The 17,985-nt window shown below is 45.3% G+C and overlaps 1 protein-coding gene across 1 annotated transcript in view; it reads left to right on the top strand.

Annotated features, from left to right (window-relative positions):
* Positions 1 to 16,902: 16,902 nt before the first annotated feature.
* PDZRN4 (PDZ domain containing ring finger 4) overlaps positions 16,903 to 17,985 on the top strand; it is a 226,794-nt gene continuing 225,711 nt past the window's right edge. The window contains exon 1 of the mRNA XM_083463388.1: positions 16,903 to 17,827. Within this exon, the coding sequence (XP_083319514.1) occupies positions 16,934 to 17,827 (894 nt within the window). The 5' untranslated portion in view covers positions 16,903 to 16,933. The remainder of the gene's footprint in view (positions 17,828 to 17,985) is intronic.

Raw genomic sequence — 17,985 nt, 5'->3', positions numbered from 1 at the left:
CAACTTCAGACCCCAAAACTTATTTGGGTTGGTATACAGTGCTGCCATTCCTCTGGCACAACAGACTTCCACTCGCACAGCAGTAGATGCAACCACATGTCTTTCCCCCAAGCCTATGAAGCGCAGCTTGGTGGTGAAACCAGAGCTAGAGCTTTTCTGTAGCGGCCCACCCTCTGGAATGCCATGTGAGATCCACCAGGACCAGCCCATCAGGGTATTGATTCAAGTGGCTGGTCAAAACATGGGTGTCTACAAGTGCCCTTGACCAACTGTTCTGTGACTTCTGATAGATTAGTTCTGGCGGCTGTTCTGTAAACAACAACAACAATTTAGGAGATGATCTTTTTACTTAATAATCTGAATGTTTTTATTCTTATTTGGGTTAGAAATGAGGATTGTGGTATCTTTTAATGTCTTTTAAATTGGACTTCTTGATGACAGGGAGTTTTTTTTAAAAAAAAATATAGGTAGGACATAAGGTGCATTTTAAAAAAACAACAACACGTTTCTACCGGCAACCAGCTTTCTCCCTCCTTTCTCATCTAGATCTTACCCCATGCCAACTTTCCTCAGAGTGGTATCTCATGAAATTAAGTCCAGAATGCCTAATTTTAAACTGTGGAAAATAACTATAATACATGCTTCAATTCAGTGGCACACATCTCTATATGATTCATCCTTTAATATGTCAGTCTACCATGCAGTAGGCATAATTTATTTTTGCTGGAACAACAATAAAGACACGTAATTGCTAATTATAATTGTTCTAATTTTCAGTTCAGTAAAAACTTTTATATTTCTTAACAGTCTGGATAGACACGCCCTTCTGCCTCTGTTGCTTCCCAATTTACCAAATTTCACTGGCTGAAAGCCAAGCTGGTATGAGAAGTGATAAGGTTGCAGTCCAGCAACAAGCTTTGCTGAATCTTGTCACTCTAGTATTAGGGCATTGTGCTCTGTGGTTTGTTTCAGTGCTGTAGTTTTTAGATGTTTTAATTATAAATTATGGCATTTTATGGATTTCCTTTTGGAGGATAGATGGGATATAAATATAGCCAGCAAGCAAGCAGTAAGAACTGGGTGAAGGTACTTGCATCAGGAAGCACCACTCAGGAAGGTTGGGGCATTAGTTAGAAGTCAGAATTGGTGCATGAATGATGCAGCAAGACATACTAAAGTATTGGCCTTAATTGGGGGGGGGGCTTAATTGGGGGGGGGACCATTTGGGCTCCATTTCAGGATGCAAAATATTTTGGTCCACAACTGGGCAAGGAAGTAAAGGAGGAGTTTCTAAGCCTGTTGGTTGTATCACTAGAAAGATTAACATTATTTTTTCCTTGCTTGCTTTATAAAGGAAAATGGGTTGTCTACTATTGCCATTTTTGTTAAATGGTCATGGTAGTAGATTAAAATGCAGCCATTTATGAGAAACAGTTTACTTGGTATCTTTGCACCTTACTTAAGTTCTTATTTTGATGTGTATAACAAAACCTCTTATTTAGTCAACAAAATATGTGAAGCCAGTTTGTTTTCTGATGAATAGCTTTGCATACATGAGGTCCCTTATTTAAGTGGTGTGAATGATTAATGCTTCCTTGCTCAAATAAGTACTACATTGAAGGCACCTATGATTTGCTAAAGTGATGAGCAACTCAGTTCTGAAGTGTTAGATTTTTTCCCCTTCTTTATGCACTTGCATAATGCTGTGGGAATTTCTGGACTCATGGCAGTTGCAAATGAACATATTGGAATGGTTGGTTGATCTTCCAACATTCAGCATTATTGACTTCAAAGTGGAATATATATATTTAACATTTCCAGATGCAATTCACTCAGCAAGGCTCCTGCACAAGTAAGTGCCGTTGAAATAAATGATTCATGCAAAAGCAGTGAACAGAGAAACACACTTATTAGGTTGATTTTGTATGTTGGTTGCAGGTCCAGGTGTGGTGAATCTGTGGGTGGTGCAGCCAAGACATGGGGAAGTCACAATAAGTCAGCAACTGTTATTCAGAGACATGCTTCCTCCAAGTGTGGAGACAGAGAAGAGAGCCATTATGGCTAGAAACCACTGATAGCCCAATTACTATTCTCCCTGTTATGCCTAGATGTGCCCATAGAGCAGTTATGGATAACCTGTGGCCCACCCAGCGGCGGAGCAAGCTGATCGGCGGCTGCCCGTGGGGGGTGGGGCCAGCCACCCACGGGGCAGGCAAGCTGGGGCAGGACACACTGTGGGGCCTCCGAGGAGTCTGCCTGCCTCCTTCCACTCAGCTGCACTACAGCTGAGGGGTAGGTGGCGGGCGGACCATTTGGGGCAGAGCAGAGCTTGTGGACGCCCAAGCTACTGTGTCACTCCCATGAGAGACGCGTGGCTCGGGCGTGCTGCAGGCCCCACAGCGAGTGCCGCCTGGCATTTTGTCCCCCCCCCCTCAGTGGTGACACCCAGGGTGGACCACCCCTACTGCACCCCCTTTCCTCTGCCCCTGGGTCCACCAAATGTTGTTGTACTCCAACCTGTATCAACCCCAGCAAGCATGGTCAATGGCGACAGGAGTTGCAGAACAACATGTAGAGCATCTGTTAAATAAATAAATAAATAGAATCCATTATTTGTGCATTTTAAAATACATTCAATTAAATATTTTAAATTTGTATATTAAATAATATTAACCCACAGGTTCTATGTAAAAAAAAAAAATTGTTTGTTTTTTGCGGCCTACTTTGTCTGAGAGGTTGAACTGCCCAGATCTGGATGGTAGTAGGTTCCCCATTCCTGTCATAGCGTGAAATATGCATTACAGTCCTATGCTTTGCCTTCTCAGAAGAAAGTCCCATTGAAATTGATATGTATAAGATTGTACCCTTGATTTCATCTTTCAGGGTGTATCTTTGTGCAGATGTAAATGTCTTTGTTCCGAACAAGCCTTTTCCCCTTTCTTTTTAAAACCCAAGCACAAAACGGGTAATCTAGAAACATTCTTGGAGAAAATACTTGGAGTATATCTTCCAGATCCAATGTCTTTCCAAAACTTCCAAGTTTAGGAACTATGAGTCAGAGGGAGTGAGAGTTGTTTTTTCTTGCACTTCCTGTGACATTTCAGACAATGTTTATTATCCAAGAAGCCATATCACAGGATCAGCTTCTTAAGCGGAATTCCTTGTGGGTCCTATATCACACCTGAAATCAGCAATGACACATAGCATTGAGCAATGTGTACTCACTTCACCTGCCTTATTAGCATTTGGAAAGGATATGCTTTATACATAAGGACAGTCCTGCTAAATCAGACTAAAGGTCTATCTAATCCAGAATTTTCTTTCCGACAAATCAAATAGATGCTGTAAGAAGCCCCCCTGTGAGACACTAAGGTGGTCAATGAATTGTGACAACAATGAAACCTTTTGGTTTAACATGTTAAGGGGCTTTGTATGTTCATTTGAGTTCCAAAATGCCAGGTCTGTGGTAGTGAAAAACTGCCTCATAGGGAATATTTAGACAACATGTATATGCCAGATATGGTATCTTACACTGCTGTTAGTTCCAGATTCACCAGTGCCTTAGAGATGGGTGACTGTCAGTGGAAGAGCAGTGAACCTCAAGCCCAGATTTCTCTGTTCACTGAAATAGACAGAATCTATGCAGCTGAAGCTGCCAATGCTCATTACAAGTACCCGCAATCAGGGGAAGTCTGCATAAAGTTTACTAACTAGCAGCACAATCCTGTGTACATAAAAGTAAACCTCGCTCTTTATGCCTAGCTTTCAGCCTTGGGCAGCTCTCTCGTTCAGCTTCATGGTTTTCTGCTTCTGTTGTTCTCTGGGTGTGAAATGAGCTTCTTTAAAGAAATGTTGATGGTTTCTAGGAAACGTGAGCTTTTTCCTCTATCCATGCAAAGCCAGAAATATTTGGTAACTGGAGACCACATTCCTGCCCGTCCCTTTCTTGCCTAAATCCAGGATTGGTTTGGAAGGAATGGCTAACAGGGAAGTAGGGCCTGTCTTTTGCCAGAGGAGGATTGTGACTTCCAAGCACTTCCAAGAAGACCATTAGGGCCAGGGGTCAGCAAACTTTTTCAGCAGGGGGCCGGTCCACTGTCTCTTAGACCTTGTGGGGGGCCAGACTATATTTCAGAAAAAAAATGAACACATTCCTATGCCCCACAAATAACCCAGAGATGCATTTTAAATAAAAGGACACATTCTACTCATGTAAAAACACGCTGATTCCCAGACCGTCCGTGGGCCAGATTTAGAAGGTGATTGGGCCGGATCCGGCCCCCAGGCCTTACTTTGCCTACCTATGCATTAGGCAGACTCTGCTCTAAATCTCACTTGTAACTGTAGATAGTTATGTCAAAGGATGGAGGAGAAATTTGGTTCACGTTCTATGATTCTTGTTTTTGTCTGTAAGATGCCTTGAGTCCCATCAGGGAAAAAGGTGGGGTAAAAATACACACACACACACACACACTATATACACACACACACACACACACACACACACACACACACACACATATTGCTTAATCCCTTTCAGAGCAGTTTGAGAAGCACACATGGCTGAAAACAACCTCCATAATGTCTGGTTAAAATATGCAAGATCAGTAGGGCAATAGGGATGTTCTATGGAAACAGGTGTTCTTTGCGTATAATCTGCAGGCTCAAAAATGTGCTGGATATTAGATGTCTGTATTCTGCATCTTTGATAGTTGATTTAATTTTTGACAATGGGTGTTTGAATTTTTGGCATGGGACAGTATTAGATTTGACAATATTTAACAACATTGGAAGCCACCCATAGCTACAAAGATTTTAAAACGGTCACCATATACTGGTTTCAATGCAAAGGAAATGGCAGAATTTAATAAGTGAGATATTAGGTTGCTGGTTATCATAGATTTTGAAAAGAAAAAAACAACTGTTCACCTTGGTGATGCAATGTTGATCAGAAACACATGCACTTTGCAGAACTTGCCAAGAACATAATTGATTCCTATCAGTAGAAAGCACAGATGGTTTTGTGAAATGTGATCCAATTTTAAAAAACAAGGGTCAATTTTAAAACAGGGGGGCAGGGGGGCAGGTAGACCATGATAAGTATCTCTCTTTTAGAGATAAAATATACAGGCCATGGGGAGTGTCAGAACTTTCCTTCAAGTTAAATTTGAGTGGGCCAATCATGGCCAATTTAGGAGGCAGTTCCTTTACGGCAGACCTGCTGAAGTCTACCCTTGCCTGGCTTCACTCAGCCGATCTAAATCAGCTGTACTTGCCTTCAGCTGTGCAATCAGCAACAGGTATCCCTCCCTGTACGTTTGGCCCTGCCCAAAGGTAAGCGGGCAGCACATGTGCATGTCCTTGCTGTGGAGTTATTTGGTTGCTGGGGCCGGGGAGGAATTTGCCTGCAGACAAATTGGGCTGGTTTGGAGGGTTGGCCTACCTCACAGCAATAATGTTGCAGCCATTTCAATCCCAGGACATTGTCATGTTGTTGCATTGCTTCCCACACCCCTACCACACTGGCCTTTGGCTCTCTGAGATTGAGCCTGCGGTGATATGACATTACTAATTAGAAAACATTGAAATGTGGTCCTGTTTTAGTACTGCAAAAGCAGCAGCATATGCCTCACAACACCTGACAGTTCTGTTCATCCAGAGTGGATTACAGATGGGAAAGTATCCATACAGTTGGAAGGGACCACGAGGGTCATCTAGTCCAATGTGGGGCCCGAACCCTGAGATTAAGAGTTTCATGCTCTACCAGCTGACCTACCCCAGGCCTTCATTCTCAAGTCATGGGAAACATCTATTGACCTGAAGTCTGTGTGGACGTTGGTGCACTTATCTTTGAGTGCTACAGAGCCACAGGGCTGAGACTTATGCTAGTGCTGTTCCAAAAGCTCTCTTCCAAATTCTGGACAGTTTTCTACCCCTATGGAAGAGTCTTAACTACCAGGAGTGACCAGAATACCAAATCCTAAAAGCAAGACAGAGAAGCCTTACAACAGCAAACTGTAAATAAAATCCCTCAGGCACTGAGCTGCTTTTCATGAGATGGTAAGCCAAACGATGGCTAACTGAGACTAAAACTTGGCCACAGCTCATTATTAGTGAGGAGAGAGCTGAAGCCAGTGTCCTGGTTTGGACAACACAGTAAGCCAAACCTTGACTTAGCTTAGTACAGTGTTTCAGTAAAAAGGACCAGGGAGAAGCAAAGCACCTGTGGGACTCCTCTCTGGAAGCCCACACATTTATCTAGCTTTGGTAAACCACAGAACCAGATATTCTAATCTACCTTTCTCTAACCACTTAGCAAACTGTTCTTTCCACTCTGCATTGCCTCAAGAAGTCACCTTCCACTGACCATAGGAAAGCAAAACTCGTAATCCTCCTCTCCTGCTATCAGGAAGCAATTGCCCATTTCTACCTCTCTAGGCAGCTGCTGATCTCTTCCATCTGCCATATTCTGCTCTGAAGCCTTACAAAATATTTATCTTGGGTAGCTTGTGTAGGCAAATGATCTCTATCGATAGAATGACATTTATGAAGTCCAGACAACCTTTTACTAAGGGAACCTAGGGCTGGGGAAGTGGGCTGACAGGGAAATGCTTCAAAGCATCCCTGTCTTCCACCATCATTCTACAAAGGAGAGCTAGCTAACCTAGGTGGGTGCCAGCTAGTTGGATGTGCTCTGAGAAACATCTACATTGGGACCTCCTGGCTGAAAGGGAACCAAGCTCTTCTGTTGGCACAAAGGCAGGTCCATCACATTCTTGACCAGTTGTGGAAAGGTCCACATTCATAGATGTCCTGCTGCTGTTTGGGGAGCAGGAGGGGGCATTACTGGGGCAGCTGAGGATCCACAGCAGAATCCTCAGTTCCTTGACCTGCCTCCAGGAGGCACCTTCAGCTGTGCCAATCCTTGAAGTGACATATTTCCCTCCCATTGACTGGCATGGAAGGGGGGAAAGAACAAATAAAGTTATATAAAAAAGGAGCCCCCGCCTCTCACCCAGAGCACAGTGAGCCAGCAGGACATGGGAAGCTTTGACATAGAGTTTGCCCCTCCACACCAAGGGATCGTTGACACTGCAATCCTATGCATGTCTTTTTAGAAGCATAATGAGACTATGCAATTGCAACCTTGGTGAGTGTAATTGCATTTCTTCCTGCTTGTCAAAGTTGCATCTCACTTTCCTCCTATCCTTTGGTTGTTTCCTTCGCTACTGGAATTGAGATGGGGGGGGGATGCTCCTGAAGGGAAGAGCTTGTCTTTGTGTGTGTTGCCTTTTCCGTATTTTGCTTGCAAAGTGCCATATGCACTGATGGTGCTAAAGAAACAATATTTTTACAACCTTTCCAACAGATAAAAGTTCCAAGGCCCACATTTCCCTAGCACAAAGTTGGGGGAGGATATTGTCAGTGAAGATTTAACATGGAAAACTCCTATAATATTGGCAAAGCTATTTTCCGGTATTTCAGGAAATACCAAAATGTTTGTTTCTCTCCCTACACAGTCAGTTACACTGTTGCCTAACACTTTGAATAACATCTGTGTTTGCAGCAGTTAAAGAGGCAAGTATGTTTTATCAGAGCTATTATACCTTTTTAATTTTTTAATTTAAAAAAACCCACATTGATATCTAGTCAAGTGCTAGACAGCATTTTACTGTATTAACATGACAATTTATAGGACTGGGAAACAGAACCCCAATACAGGTTGAGTGATACTTCTTGAATCATTGATCTAAATAAGATCCATTTCTAGTTCCAGTGCTGCAGTAAGTATAGAGAGTAGTATTTGACCAAAGGCAGATGCACACCATACATTTAAAGCACATCTGATGTGCATTACTTCTCCCAAAGAATAATGGGAACTGCAGTTCCCCTCTTCTCAGAACTACAGTTCATGGCACCCTTATCAAACTATGTTTGCCAGGATTCTTTAGAGGAAGGAACATGCTTTAAATGTATGGTTTGGATCTGCCCTGATTCATACTTAAGAGAACTATTAAAATCACTTCACTGCCCATAAAGACTGTCCTGCAGAATTAGGCTGAAGGCCCATCTAGCTGAGTATTCTGGTCAGTTAGATGCCGGAGAAAAGCTCTCATGGGTATATCTGGAGAAGTCCATCCCCACCCCTGGCATTGTCTGTCCTAAGAATCTTCCGTACATCACTGCTTCTGCACATGGTGACTGTTATGAAAGAGCTTGAACTTTTTGCTGCTGTTTGTTTTCTATCTGTAAAGCATGTTTTCAGATGATCCTGTGCGTGCTTATTGTAAAGTAAAGGTAAAGGGACCCCTGACCGTTAGGTCCAGTCACGGACGACTCTGAGGTTGCAGTGCTCATCTTGCTTTACTGGCCGAGGGAGCCGGTGTACAGCTTCTGGGTCATGTGGCCAGCATGACTAAGCTGCTTCTGGCGAACCAGAGCAGCGTACAGAAACGCCGTTTACCTTCCTGCTGGAGCAGTACCTATTTATCTACCGTACTTGCACTTTGATGTGCTTTCGAACTGCTAGGTTGGCAGGAGCAGGGACCGAGCAACGGGAGCTCAGCCCATCGTGGAGATTCAAACCACCGACCTTCTGATTGGCAAGCCCTAGGCTTTGTGGTTTAGACCACAGCGAAATCCCATTAAATTCAAGCTTACTCCCAAGTTTCAGCCTAAATATCACAAAAGATACAGAGTCACCCACTTGTCATTCACAGAATACTGTTTTAATGGCTGCCACACAAATCTCCGTGTATGAAATTGTGCCAGGACTCAATACAGAGAGTAACTGGGGGTGGGGGCACATGTTTACTAAATGATTTTTTTGAAGAAGAAAAAATTGAAAAAAGAGCCTTTGCTTCTTACAGCCAAGTCCTGGGGGCGGGGGCAGGAACTAACCATAATCTTTGTAATCACATGTATTTGGAAACCAATCCCACTAGTGTTAATTTTCCTATTTCATTCCAAACGTTGAACATGCTTTTCTTTTTTCTTTTTGATGTGTTCTTTATATAGAAAACTACCTATTGCACAATTTTAAGGCTGCATAATTTGAAAGGTACAATTTACACTTGCTTTGTACATACACAATGAAATGCATTAATCCTGCAAAAGCCTCGTAACCTGAACATTTGCCTAAAGTTACCCAATTTAGAAGATGGATTCTCTGCCTCCTGTGACAATCTGGACTCTGGACAGCCTTTGATTTTGTTAATGGGGTACATAGGGACAATATTTTTGGTCTGAGCTTTGCTGTGTTTTCAAAGCACCAGCCCCCAAGATTTGGATAGAAGGGAGTATCCCATAATTTGTCCTTGGGTGCTGCCTTGCTCTTCAGGCCTAACTACTGGTTCAAGATGGACAGCCCTGCCATGAAGACATGATGTCTAATCCTTGCTTCTTACATCATTTTCCTGATCTCAAACAGCTTTCCCTATGGGACAAAGAGCAGCTGGGGTGAGAGAGGTGTTGGGCTGTTATATATCCCCTCCTCCCAAGCCACTTCTCCAATACAATGGGTGGGGGGCTGCTTAAAATAATATATGCATGAGAACCAGTTCAATTATCTTCCAATGTCTTGTTTTGTTTGGTCCCAAGAAATTTTTATTTACTGTTGGAAAAAAACAATATAGCACAACATGAGTGGTGTCTAGAAAGAACGTGAGGCTGGCTATGTTTTACAGAGCACTTGTTCTACAGAATTTGGGATGTTTCTATCATGACAGAAATTATTTACTATATTCATGTCAGGAAAGGACGTATTATAACAAGGTACTCTTATCATTATAACATTTTGAAATGATGCTCTATGAGCCCATCAGATATTGTGCTTTGTTGCAATAGACATATATTTTATCAACCTTCATCATGTTTATATAATTCTATTAGTAATGTTTCGGGGAAAACATTATGCATATGGGGACAGCATGGCAGCAGCAGCACAGCAGATATCATTAAGCTCAGAAGAACCACAAGGTTTACAGATGTATTTAACAATATTTAGAATTGGCAACACAGGGAAGAACAAAAACCCAAATACAGTAACTCAGTGACTGAGCACTTAAGTATGGTCAATGGCTATGGAATGCTGAATTTCCTTTATGGTGGTGGGACATAAAAATAAGAGGTAGAATGGAAGAGAGTATATTGGAAGATAGCATGGCTGGAAGCCTGAACAGGTGAACACCACACTGCAACATTTTATTGCACTCACATATTTCAGTTTCACAAGTTTTATTCCATTGCCTGCACTACCAAAAGGCTGCTTGCTTTCTCTTTCTGCTGCCTCGTTTCCTACGAATCCCTAAAAATTAGGCTCGTGTTGGATCAAACTCTACATAACACTGACAATGCTTTCTGAATCACTCAAGTAACATTTTAGGGTAAATGGAGGCAATATGTCTTTGTGTGTGAGAGAGATAGGAGGGGGCAACATTTCACTGCAAGCACTGTTGAACTTCGCATTGCTCCTCTCCAATATGTACAGTTGCCTTGTCTATATCCTGTTAATGTTTTTACAACTATTAACTTTTTTGTTGCAGGCAAAGGCACTTCAAAAGATGCAAACTACTTTGGGTTATTAAAACCGGATTAGGCAGCAACCTCTAATGGCAAACTGGTGGAATTGCATTCCTATTCTAGTAGTAGATAGGTAGCCGTGTTGGTCTGCCATAGTCAAAATAAAAAATTCCTTCCAGTAGCACCTTAAAGACCAACTAAGTTAGTTCTTGGTATGAGCTTTCGTGTGCATGCACACTTCTTCAGATACACTCTGAAGAAGTGTGCATGCACACGAAAGCTCATACCAAGAACTAACTTAGTTGGTCTTTAAGGTGCTACTGGAAGGAATTTTTTATTTATTCCTATTCTAGACAGCGGAGTTATAATTTGCTTAGCATGTGGAAAGGCCAGTTCTGAAAAATGAATATATCGAGATAGGCAACCTGTTGCAAAAAAATTAAGAAAAATCTTCCCACGTGATCCTACACCCTTCCTCATGGCTCCTGTGTTCCTATTCTGGAGTGTTGTAGGATAAAGCCATCAGGAAATAGCAGTGTAAGAATTGGCCAATAGTTACGTTCCATTCCTAAACTCTCAGTAGCATCACGTTTAAAAAAAAAAAATCCCAGCAGTAACCCACAACTGGATCTTCCTCCAGTAATTTTAACTTTGCAAAGAATGAGCTTGCTATACACATTCTCTGTTGTAAAGGCACAACTGTCATGGACTGATTGGACACAGAAGAATGGTGGGAGGCACCAGCTGGGGACAAAGGCTCAGAGCCTGGAGATTGATGGTGGGACAATCTTGAGTGGTAAGAGGGAGAAGCCTGGGAGGAGATGTCAGAAGAGGTGAGCAGGGAGAGTCTGTGGTAGAGAGAATTCCAGAATTAGAATCAGAGGTAGAAGCTAAGACAAACTCTCATCCCTACTGGTCTCCAAGGACCAGAAGAACTATGAAGAGGGATTGGCATAGTCTCAGACTGCTTGGGAAGGATGGGTGTATGTGAGGAAGAGACTTAGGCAGCTGTGGGTAGGTGGGAACTTTTAGTCTCAACTGCCTCATGGGGCAATATCTAATGAGAAGAGTTGCTGTGCGCATTTGCCTAGCACTCCTGAGCCAACATTGTTTCCCCTAATAAAGAGTTAACTCACTCCATGTGATTTATTGCTGACCTGCTCCTGGCACCTGCTCCAGATACAACTTTCAGGGTATGATTTGTTTGGCATTGTGATCATGTCAAGCTAGACCACACGGTGAATGGACATGTATCAGAAATCCCATTCTATGATTTCATAACAAAATTGGAAGTGAATGATCCATCTGCGGCTTTTATCATATTAACTTGGAAGCCAATCCAAATTCACCTGGGCCTTACCCTTCTGTAAGCTACCAGGTGCTTCCTCCATCCCAGAAGTCTGTTAACTCCGACGCCCCCCTTTCATGCCCACACACCTGGATGGCAGTGATTCTCCAGTGCCACAGGGATGACTAGTAACCCCACAGTACCATGTTCTGGAGGCTGTTGACCTTGAAAGCGAGTGAAAAATGAATGGTGTGCTAATAGGCAGGACATATATAGTGGCTTTTCTTATCCTCCTCTCTGGTTCTGTAAGAGCAACAAACTACCGGGTTATTTAATGGTATTTTAGGTGAAAATATCCTCCCCTACTCTCTTGAAACATCATCCCCCCCCCCAGTGCAGTTCTCCAGTGAGTATTCTGGCCACTGTTTTGACCTCTGTTCTTTTAAGCATCAAGATATGCACCCAGGCCAAAAAAGCACCCACTCAAGTTCTCTAGGGAGAGTTTAATCAAGGGAAGTTACTGTTGCAGTTGTTGAGGAATGCTGTTCTAAATGGCCTGTGTGAGAGAAATAAAAGGAATTTGTCCTACAGATTATGTGTGGAAGACAGCCTAGTGGAGGCTGTGAAATATGAAGCGCAGATGTACAAAGAAGCCAAGTATGAAGGGCATTAATTACCGAATGATTCATAGCTCCGGGAACTGGGTGGCAGGACCTCGGCTGAGGCTAAGCAATGTAGACTGACATTTATTAACCATATTTCCTACCCCCCCACACACACTTGGGACAGGGATGCCCAACTTCTGTATTCTTGTGGGGGCTATCATACCCTTCAGATGTTACGTTGTGGAGTGAGGGAGAGAACTGACCTTCACAATCGTGGACCTCCGGCACTTGAGCATATCTAGGGCCTTTACATACAATGAATCAGTCAATGTGGTGCCCACAAGTTGTTGGACTGCAATTCTAATCATCCTTGACCATTGTCCATGCTGGTTGTAGCTGGTAGGAACTGTAGTCCAACAACAGTTAGAAGGCAACACACTGGCTACCTCGACGCACAGAATCTAAAGAGAGATGTGTAGCATTTTTGCTTTTTCTTATGAATGAAACTGTGAGCAAACGTCTTTTTACAGTGCACGCAAGAGGTTCTGTATATTAGTTTTGCAAATCTCATCACAAAGCATTTTGATAGTCAAAAAAAGTGTGCGTGGCTCACCCAACTTCCTTGAATCCAGTGCCAATCTCCTTACAGAATCTGTTTCCTGGAGACTTGTGGGCTACCATCCAACAAAATGGGCTTACGCATGCCTTACTCTGTGTTGGATTTTGGCCACGGTGCCTAAATTGCAATTATTTGCTTATTTACAAGTGTGCAAGCAAATGCTTAAAGCAGCAACACAACCACTAATCCTGTGTCAGATTTCCCCCACAAAGGAAATTACCCGTTTTAGCTAAACCTTTGGCTGACTCTCTCTCTCTCTCTCTTTCCTCCTCTTCCTCCCCCCCACTTGCATCCAAACAGCAACAAATTGTTTCACTGTCCTTCCCACCAGCTGAAGTTTGTGATTACCCAAGACTTAAAATAATTTTCCAACCCATCATAGAACTTTTTTTGTTTAAGCCATGAAAATTCATCAGGTGGTGGCTTACATAAAAGCATTGCAATGGCTATTAGCCATGATGGCTGTGCTCTGCATCCCGTCAGAGGCAGTAAGGTAAAGGTAAAGGGACCCCTGACCATTAAGTCCAGTCATGGCCGACTCTGGGGTTGCGGCGCTCATCTCGCTTTATTGGCCGAGGGAGCCGGCGTACAGCTTCCGGGTCATGTAGCCAGCATGACTAAGCCGCTTGTGGCGAACCAAGCAGCGCACGGAAACGCCGTTTACCTTCCGCCGGAGTGGTACCTATTTATCTACTTGCACTTCGACGTGCTTTCGAACTGCTAGGTTGGCAGGAGCAGGGACTGAGCAACGGGAGCTCACCCCGTTGCGGGGATTCGAACCGCTGACCTTCTGATCGGCAAGTCCTAGGCTCTGTGGTTTAACCCACAGCACCACCCACATCCCATCCATCAGAGGCAGTAGTGCTTCCAAATACCAATTGCAGGAAACTGTGCTTGTGCTTAGGTTCTGCTTGCAGGCTTCCCACTGGCATCTGGTTGGCTGCCCTGAGAACAGGATGCTGGACTAGATAAGCCAGTGGCTGATCCATCAAGCTCCTCTTATGTTCAAAAGTTTCCACTGGCAAATATATAAAACAAAACAAAACTCATAATATATACAGTACTTGGGAGCATTGACACTTAGCTGAAGTCCTGAAGTGATGCATCTCACTAGACATGCTTGCTGTGGGAACAGGAAGGGCACTATTTGCATATGTAATGCAGAATGTAGGCAGCAAACATGTTGCTGTTGTGCCTTGGCATGTAACTGCTCCCAAGGAGCAGTTGTCCTTTGGGTGTCCTGACTTGACTTCAGCTACAAAAGCTGAGGTTGCTGAACAGACTCTTGGGCTGGAGTAATGTTTAGTGGGTTGTGTTGGCGGTGGGGATTGCTGACGTTATCAATATTAATTCTTTGTATATTGATTTTATATTTTATGATTTATGTGGAAATTGTTCAGTTTGTGTACATTTTGACGTTGTCTTTATTGCTTATGACTCCTGTTATGCTTGTAATTGTTATGATTTAGATTCTGAGAAATAACGTTTTTAAAAACTTGGCGTTCTTTTTTTTGTTTTTTTTCCTCCCTCTTCCTTTTATGAAGAGCTGCAAATCAGTGCATTGTTTTAGCATGATATCTGCATTTTTTCTATACCATTTAGGTTTTTTCAGATCATAAATGAAAACAAGCACGTGCACGTACACACACACACACAGAGAGAGAGAGAGAGAGAGAGAGAGAGAGAGAGAAACCTGTGCCTGAAATCATTACACAATTCTTTGGGACTAAGGAGCAGTCATATAAAAACAAGGACCAGTAATCCCTGTTCTTAATTTCTGAAGCAGGGGTAGCCAACATGGTTTCATTGGCAATATAGTTCAATAACTTCTGGAGGACACAGCGTTGATTCCCCTCACTCCCCTACTTTAGAAGGTGGCTACCTCATGTTTTGAGGTTTTGTGTTCTGGGTTTATTCTGTGAGCCGCCCTGAGACCTCTGGGTATAGGGTGGGATATAAATTCAATAAATAAATAAATGTTCTAAAGGGAGAGGCACCAAGGCTCAGCCCAGTCTGAGCATCCTGTCCTCTGTCAAGCAAGCTTTTCTTGGTGTTGTGTGTGTGTGTGTGTGTGAGAGAGAGAGAGAGAGAGAGGGAGAGAGAGACAGAGAGAGAGAGAGGAATGTGGTCTGTGCATCATCATAGGCAAGCTATTCTCTATTGCTCAACATATAGCCTAAGTGCTGATGCTTGCAATAAACTTCTAGGATGATGTTTTGGTGAGCCACGGGTTCTTTCTCAAATCTAATTATTGTCTAATTATATTTACCCTAAAGGGGAAAGGCAAGCCAAAGGAGAAACACAGAGGCAGAGGACAAGGTGGCAGAAGTTTTGTGTTTTTAGTTCCAGTTTCACAATGCAGCCTTAAGTAACCCAGTGTGTTTTCAGGCTATTGCCTTTACATAAGTGTGCACGTGTGGGCTTTAAAGAGAAGTCCTACCCTGCTAATGAAGGGTGTGTGCTTTGCTGGGGCAGGCCAGCAGAAGAAAGCAGCATGGAAGGCGGCACAGGTTCCTGTTGCAGAGAGACCAGCCCTTCCCTTCCTCTCTCACTCTCTTTTCCAATCAGGATGTGCTGCCTACACAAGCTCCCAACCTCAGCCTTTCAGCAAATTGGTTTCCTGTCCCAAGTGCAGCTGGAAAACTGTACAAACAAGAGATCAGGCAGGAAAAAAAGCCCAGCCAGATTATCTCAAAGCGGGGGAGACAAATACTGGCTAAAAACAAATAAATCATCCAAACCAAAACCACAAAAAGGTGGGGTAGTCTGACCAGCCTTCATCTGGTCATGTGTATCTGAAGAAGTGTGCATGCACACGAAAGCTCATACCAAGAACTAACTTAGTTGGTCTTTAAGGTGCTACTGGAAGGAACTTTTTTATTTCAGCCTTCATCTGTTATTATAATGATGGGGGTTTTTTTGCCTCAATCTGGCTTCTGATCTGGAAGCCCTCTGTTAATCCCCGGTGCTTATATAGCAGTGCAAGTAAGGAATTCTGCATGTGCTCAGTGGTACTGTGGCCAACTCCAGCCTGGAAGCCCAGAGGAAAACATGATTTTATTAATGATGGGACAGAGCACACTCCAAGCAGGGTGGGTTTAGAAACAGCTTAAAAGGTAAATGGACCCCTGACCATTAGGTCCAGTCGTGGCCGACTCTGGGATTGTGGCGCTCATCTCACTTTATTGGCCGAGGGAGCCGGCGTACAGCTTCTGGGTCATGTGGCCGGCATGACTAAGCCGCTTCTGGCGAACCAGAGCAGCACACGGAAACGCCATTTACCTTTCCGCAGGAGTGGTACTACTTGCATTTGATCTACTTGCATTTTGACGTGCTTTCGGACTGCTAGGTTGGCAGGAGCAGGGACCAAGCAACGGGAGCTCACCCTTCGCAAGGATTTGAACCGCCGACCTTCCAATCTGTGGTTTAACCCACAGCACCACCTGCCCTTATCACTCACTATGCATAGCATACACAAGAAACGAGTGGTGTGGCTGAAAGTAAACACGGAAGCTCTTCCTTCAAAGCAGTTTCAAAAGCCTTTGCCAATGCAGCACAGGGAGCTCCTGTTAGAAGTGGGGAGAAGAGACACTCGGAAGCGCCTGCAAACTCTTTGGAGCCAGGCAGGGCAAGGGTGGCGATTCTGGTGGCAAAGTAAACCTTGCCATAGAAATCAGCTGGCCGGAGAACCGGATGGAATCAGTCCTTCAAGGTGCATCCTCTTCCATCTCTATCCTGATGATAGGGACACGCTCTGCCGGCAGGGATGCGTCTGCCTTCATTTCTGGAGCTTGTGGGGTGTAAACAAGAGGGCTGGTCTGTCATCTCTCGAAAGCGGGGCGAGCCAGCCTCCTCCTCCTCCTCCTCCCCAGCGGCAGCAGCAACGGAAGGGTGGAGGTGATGACAGGGGAGAAAGAGCAGAGCCATTGCGAGGGAGCGCCTATTCGGCAGAATACGGCCGCCTCCGAAGCTCTGGCGAGCAACTGCAAACTTCAAACCAAAACTCCGACCGGCGACCTCTCTCCCTTTCTCGCTCCGCTTCGCGCGCCAGACCCTCTCCGCTCGGCTCCTCCGCCTTCGCAAGCGCCGCCAGCAGCAGCAGCAGCAGCGAGAGACCGGCCGCTGAGGGAAGGAGGCGCCGCCGCCGCCGGGTTTCCCGCCATGGGTCTGGACGCGGAGCCGGTGGACCCGGCGCTGCAGTGCCGGCTGTGCGGCCTGGTGCTGGAGGAGCCGCTGTCGACGCCGTGCGGCCACGTCTTCTGCGCCGGCTGCCTGCTGCCCTGGGCGGCGCGGCGTCGGCTGTGCCCCTTGCGCTGCCGGCCCATCTCCCGCCAGGAGCTGCACCGGGTGGCGCCGCTGAGGAGCCTCGTGCTGCGCCTGCCCGCCCAGTGCGACTACCGGGCGCGCGGCTGCCGACGGCGCGTGCCGCTCCACCAGCTGGCGGCGCACGTCGAGGGCTGCGCCTACGCGCCGGGCAGGTGCCGCCGTCGCGAGGCGCTGCACATGCGCGGCGGCGGCGAAGGACCGCAAGAGCAGCAGCAACAGGACGACGACGACGACGAGGAGGAGGAAGGTTTTGGCGCCGGCGACGAGGGCAGCGCGAGCCGCAGAAGTAGCAGCGTTTTGCGCGGGAGGTCTGGCGGCGCCGGGCTGCAGCAGCGGCGCGAGAGCGAGTCGGCGCTGCTCGGCCAGCTGGCGGCGCTGCAGAGCGACGTGCAGCTGGCGGCGCTCCGGTACAAGCAGAAGTTCAGCCAGTACGTCCGTCACCTCAGCGGCAGGCACGACAGCCCCGAGGTGAGCAGGGGCGCTGTTTGTTGGGGGGGGGGGTTAGGCTGTGCGTTCCTGGCGGAGCAAAGGGCTCTTTAGGGGTAGACTTTCCTTCCTTCCTCTCAGGCAGGTCTCACCATCTCTGACAATGAATAGCGCGCTGGCATGGTGGAGGTTGCAGCCCC

This window comes from Podarcis liolepis, assembly GCF_965112155.1.
Source record: "Podarcis liolepis genome assembly, chromosome: 10".
Lineage (NCBI taxonomy): Eukaryota > Metazoa > Chordata > Lepidosauria > Squamata > Lacertidae > Podarcis > Podarcis liolepis.
This window is presented reverse-complemented; position numbering and strand designations above follow the sequence as displayed.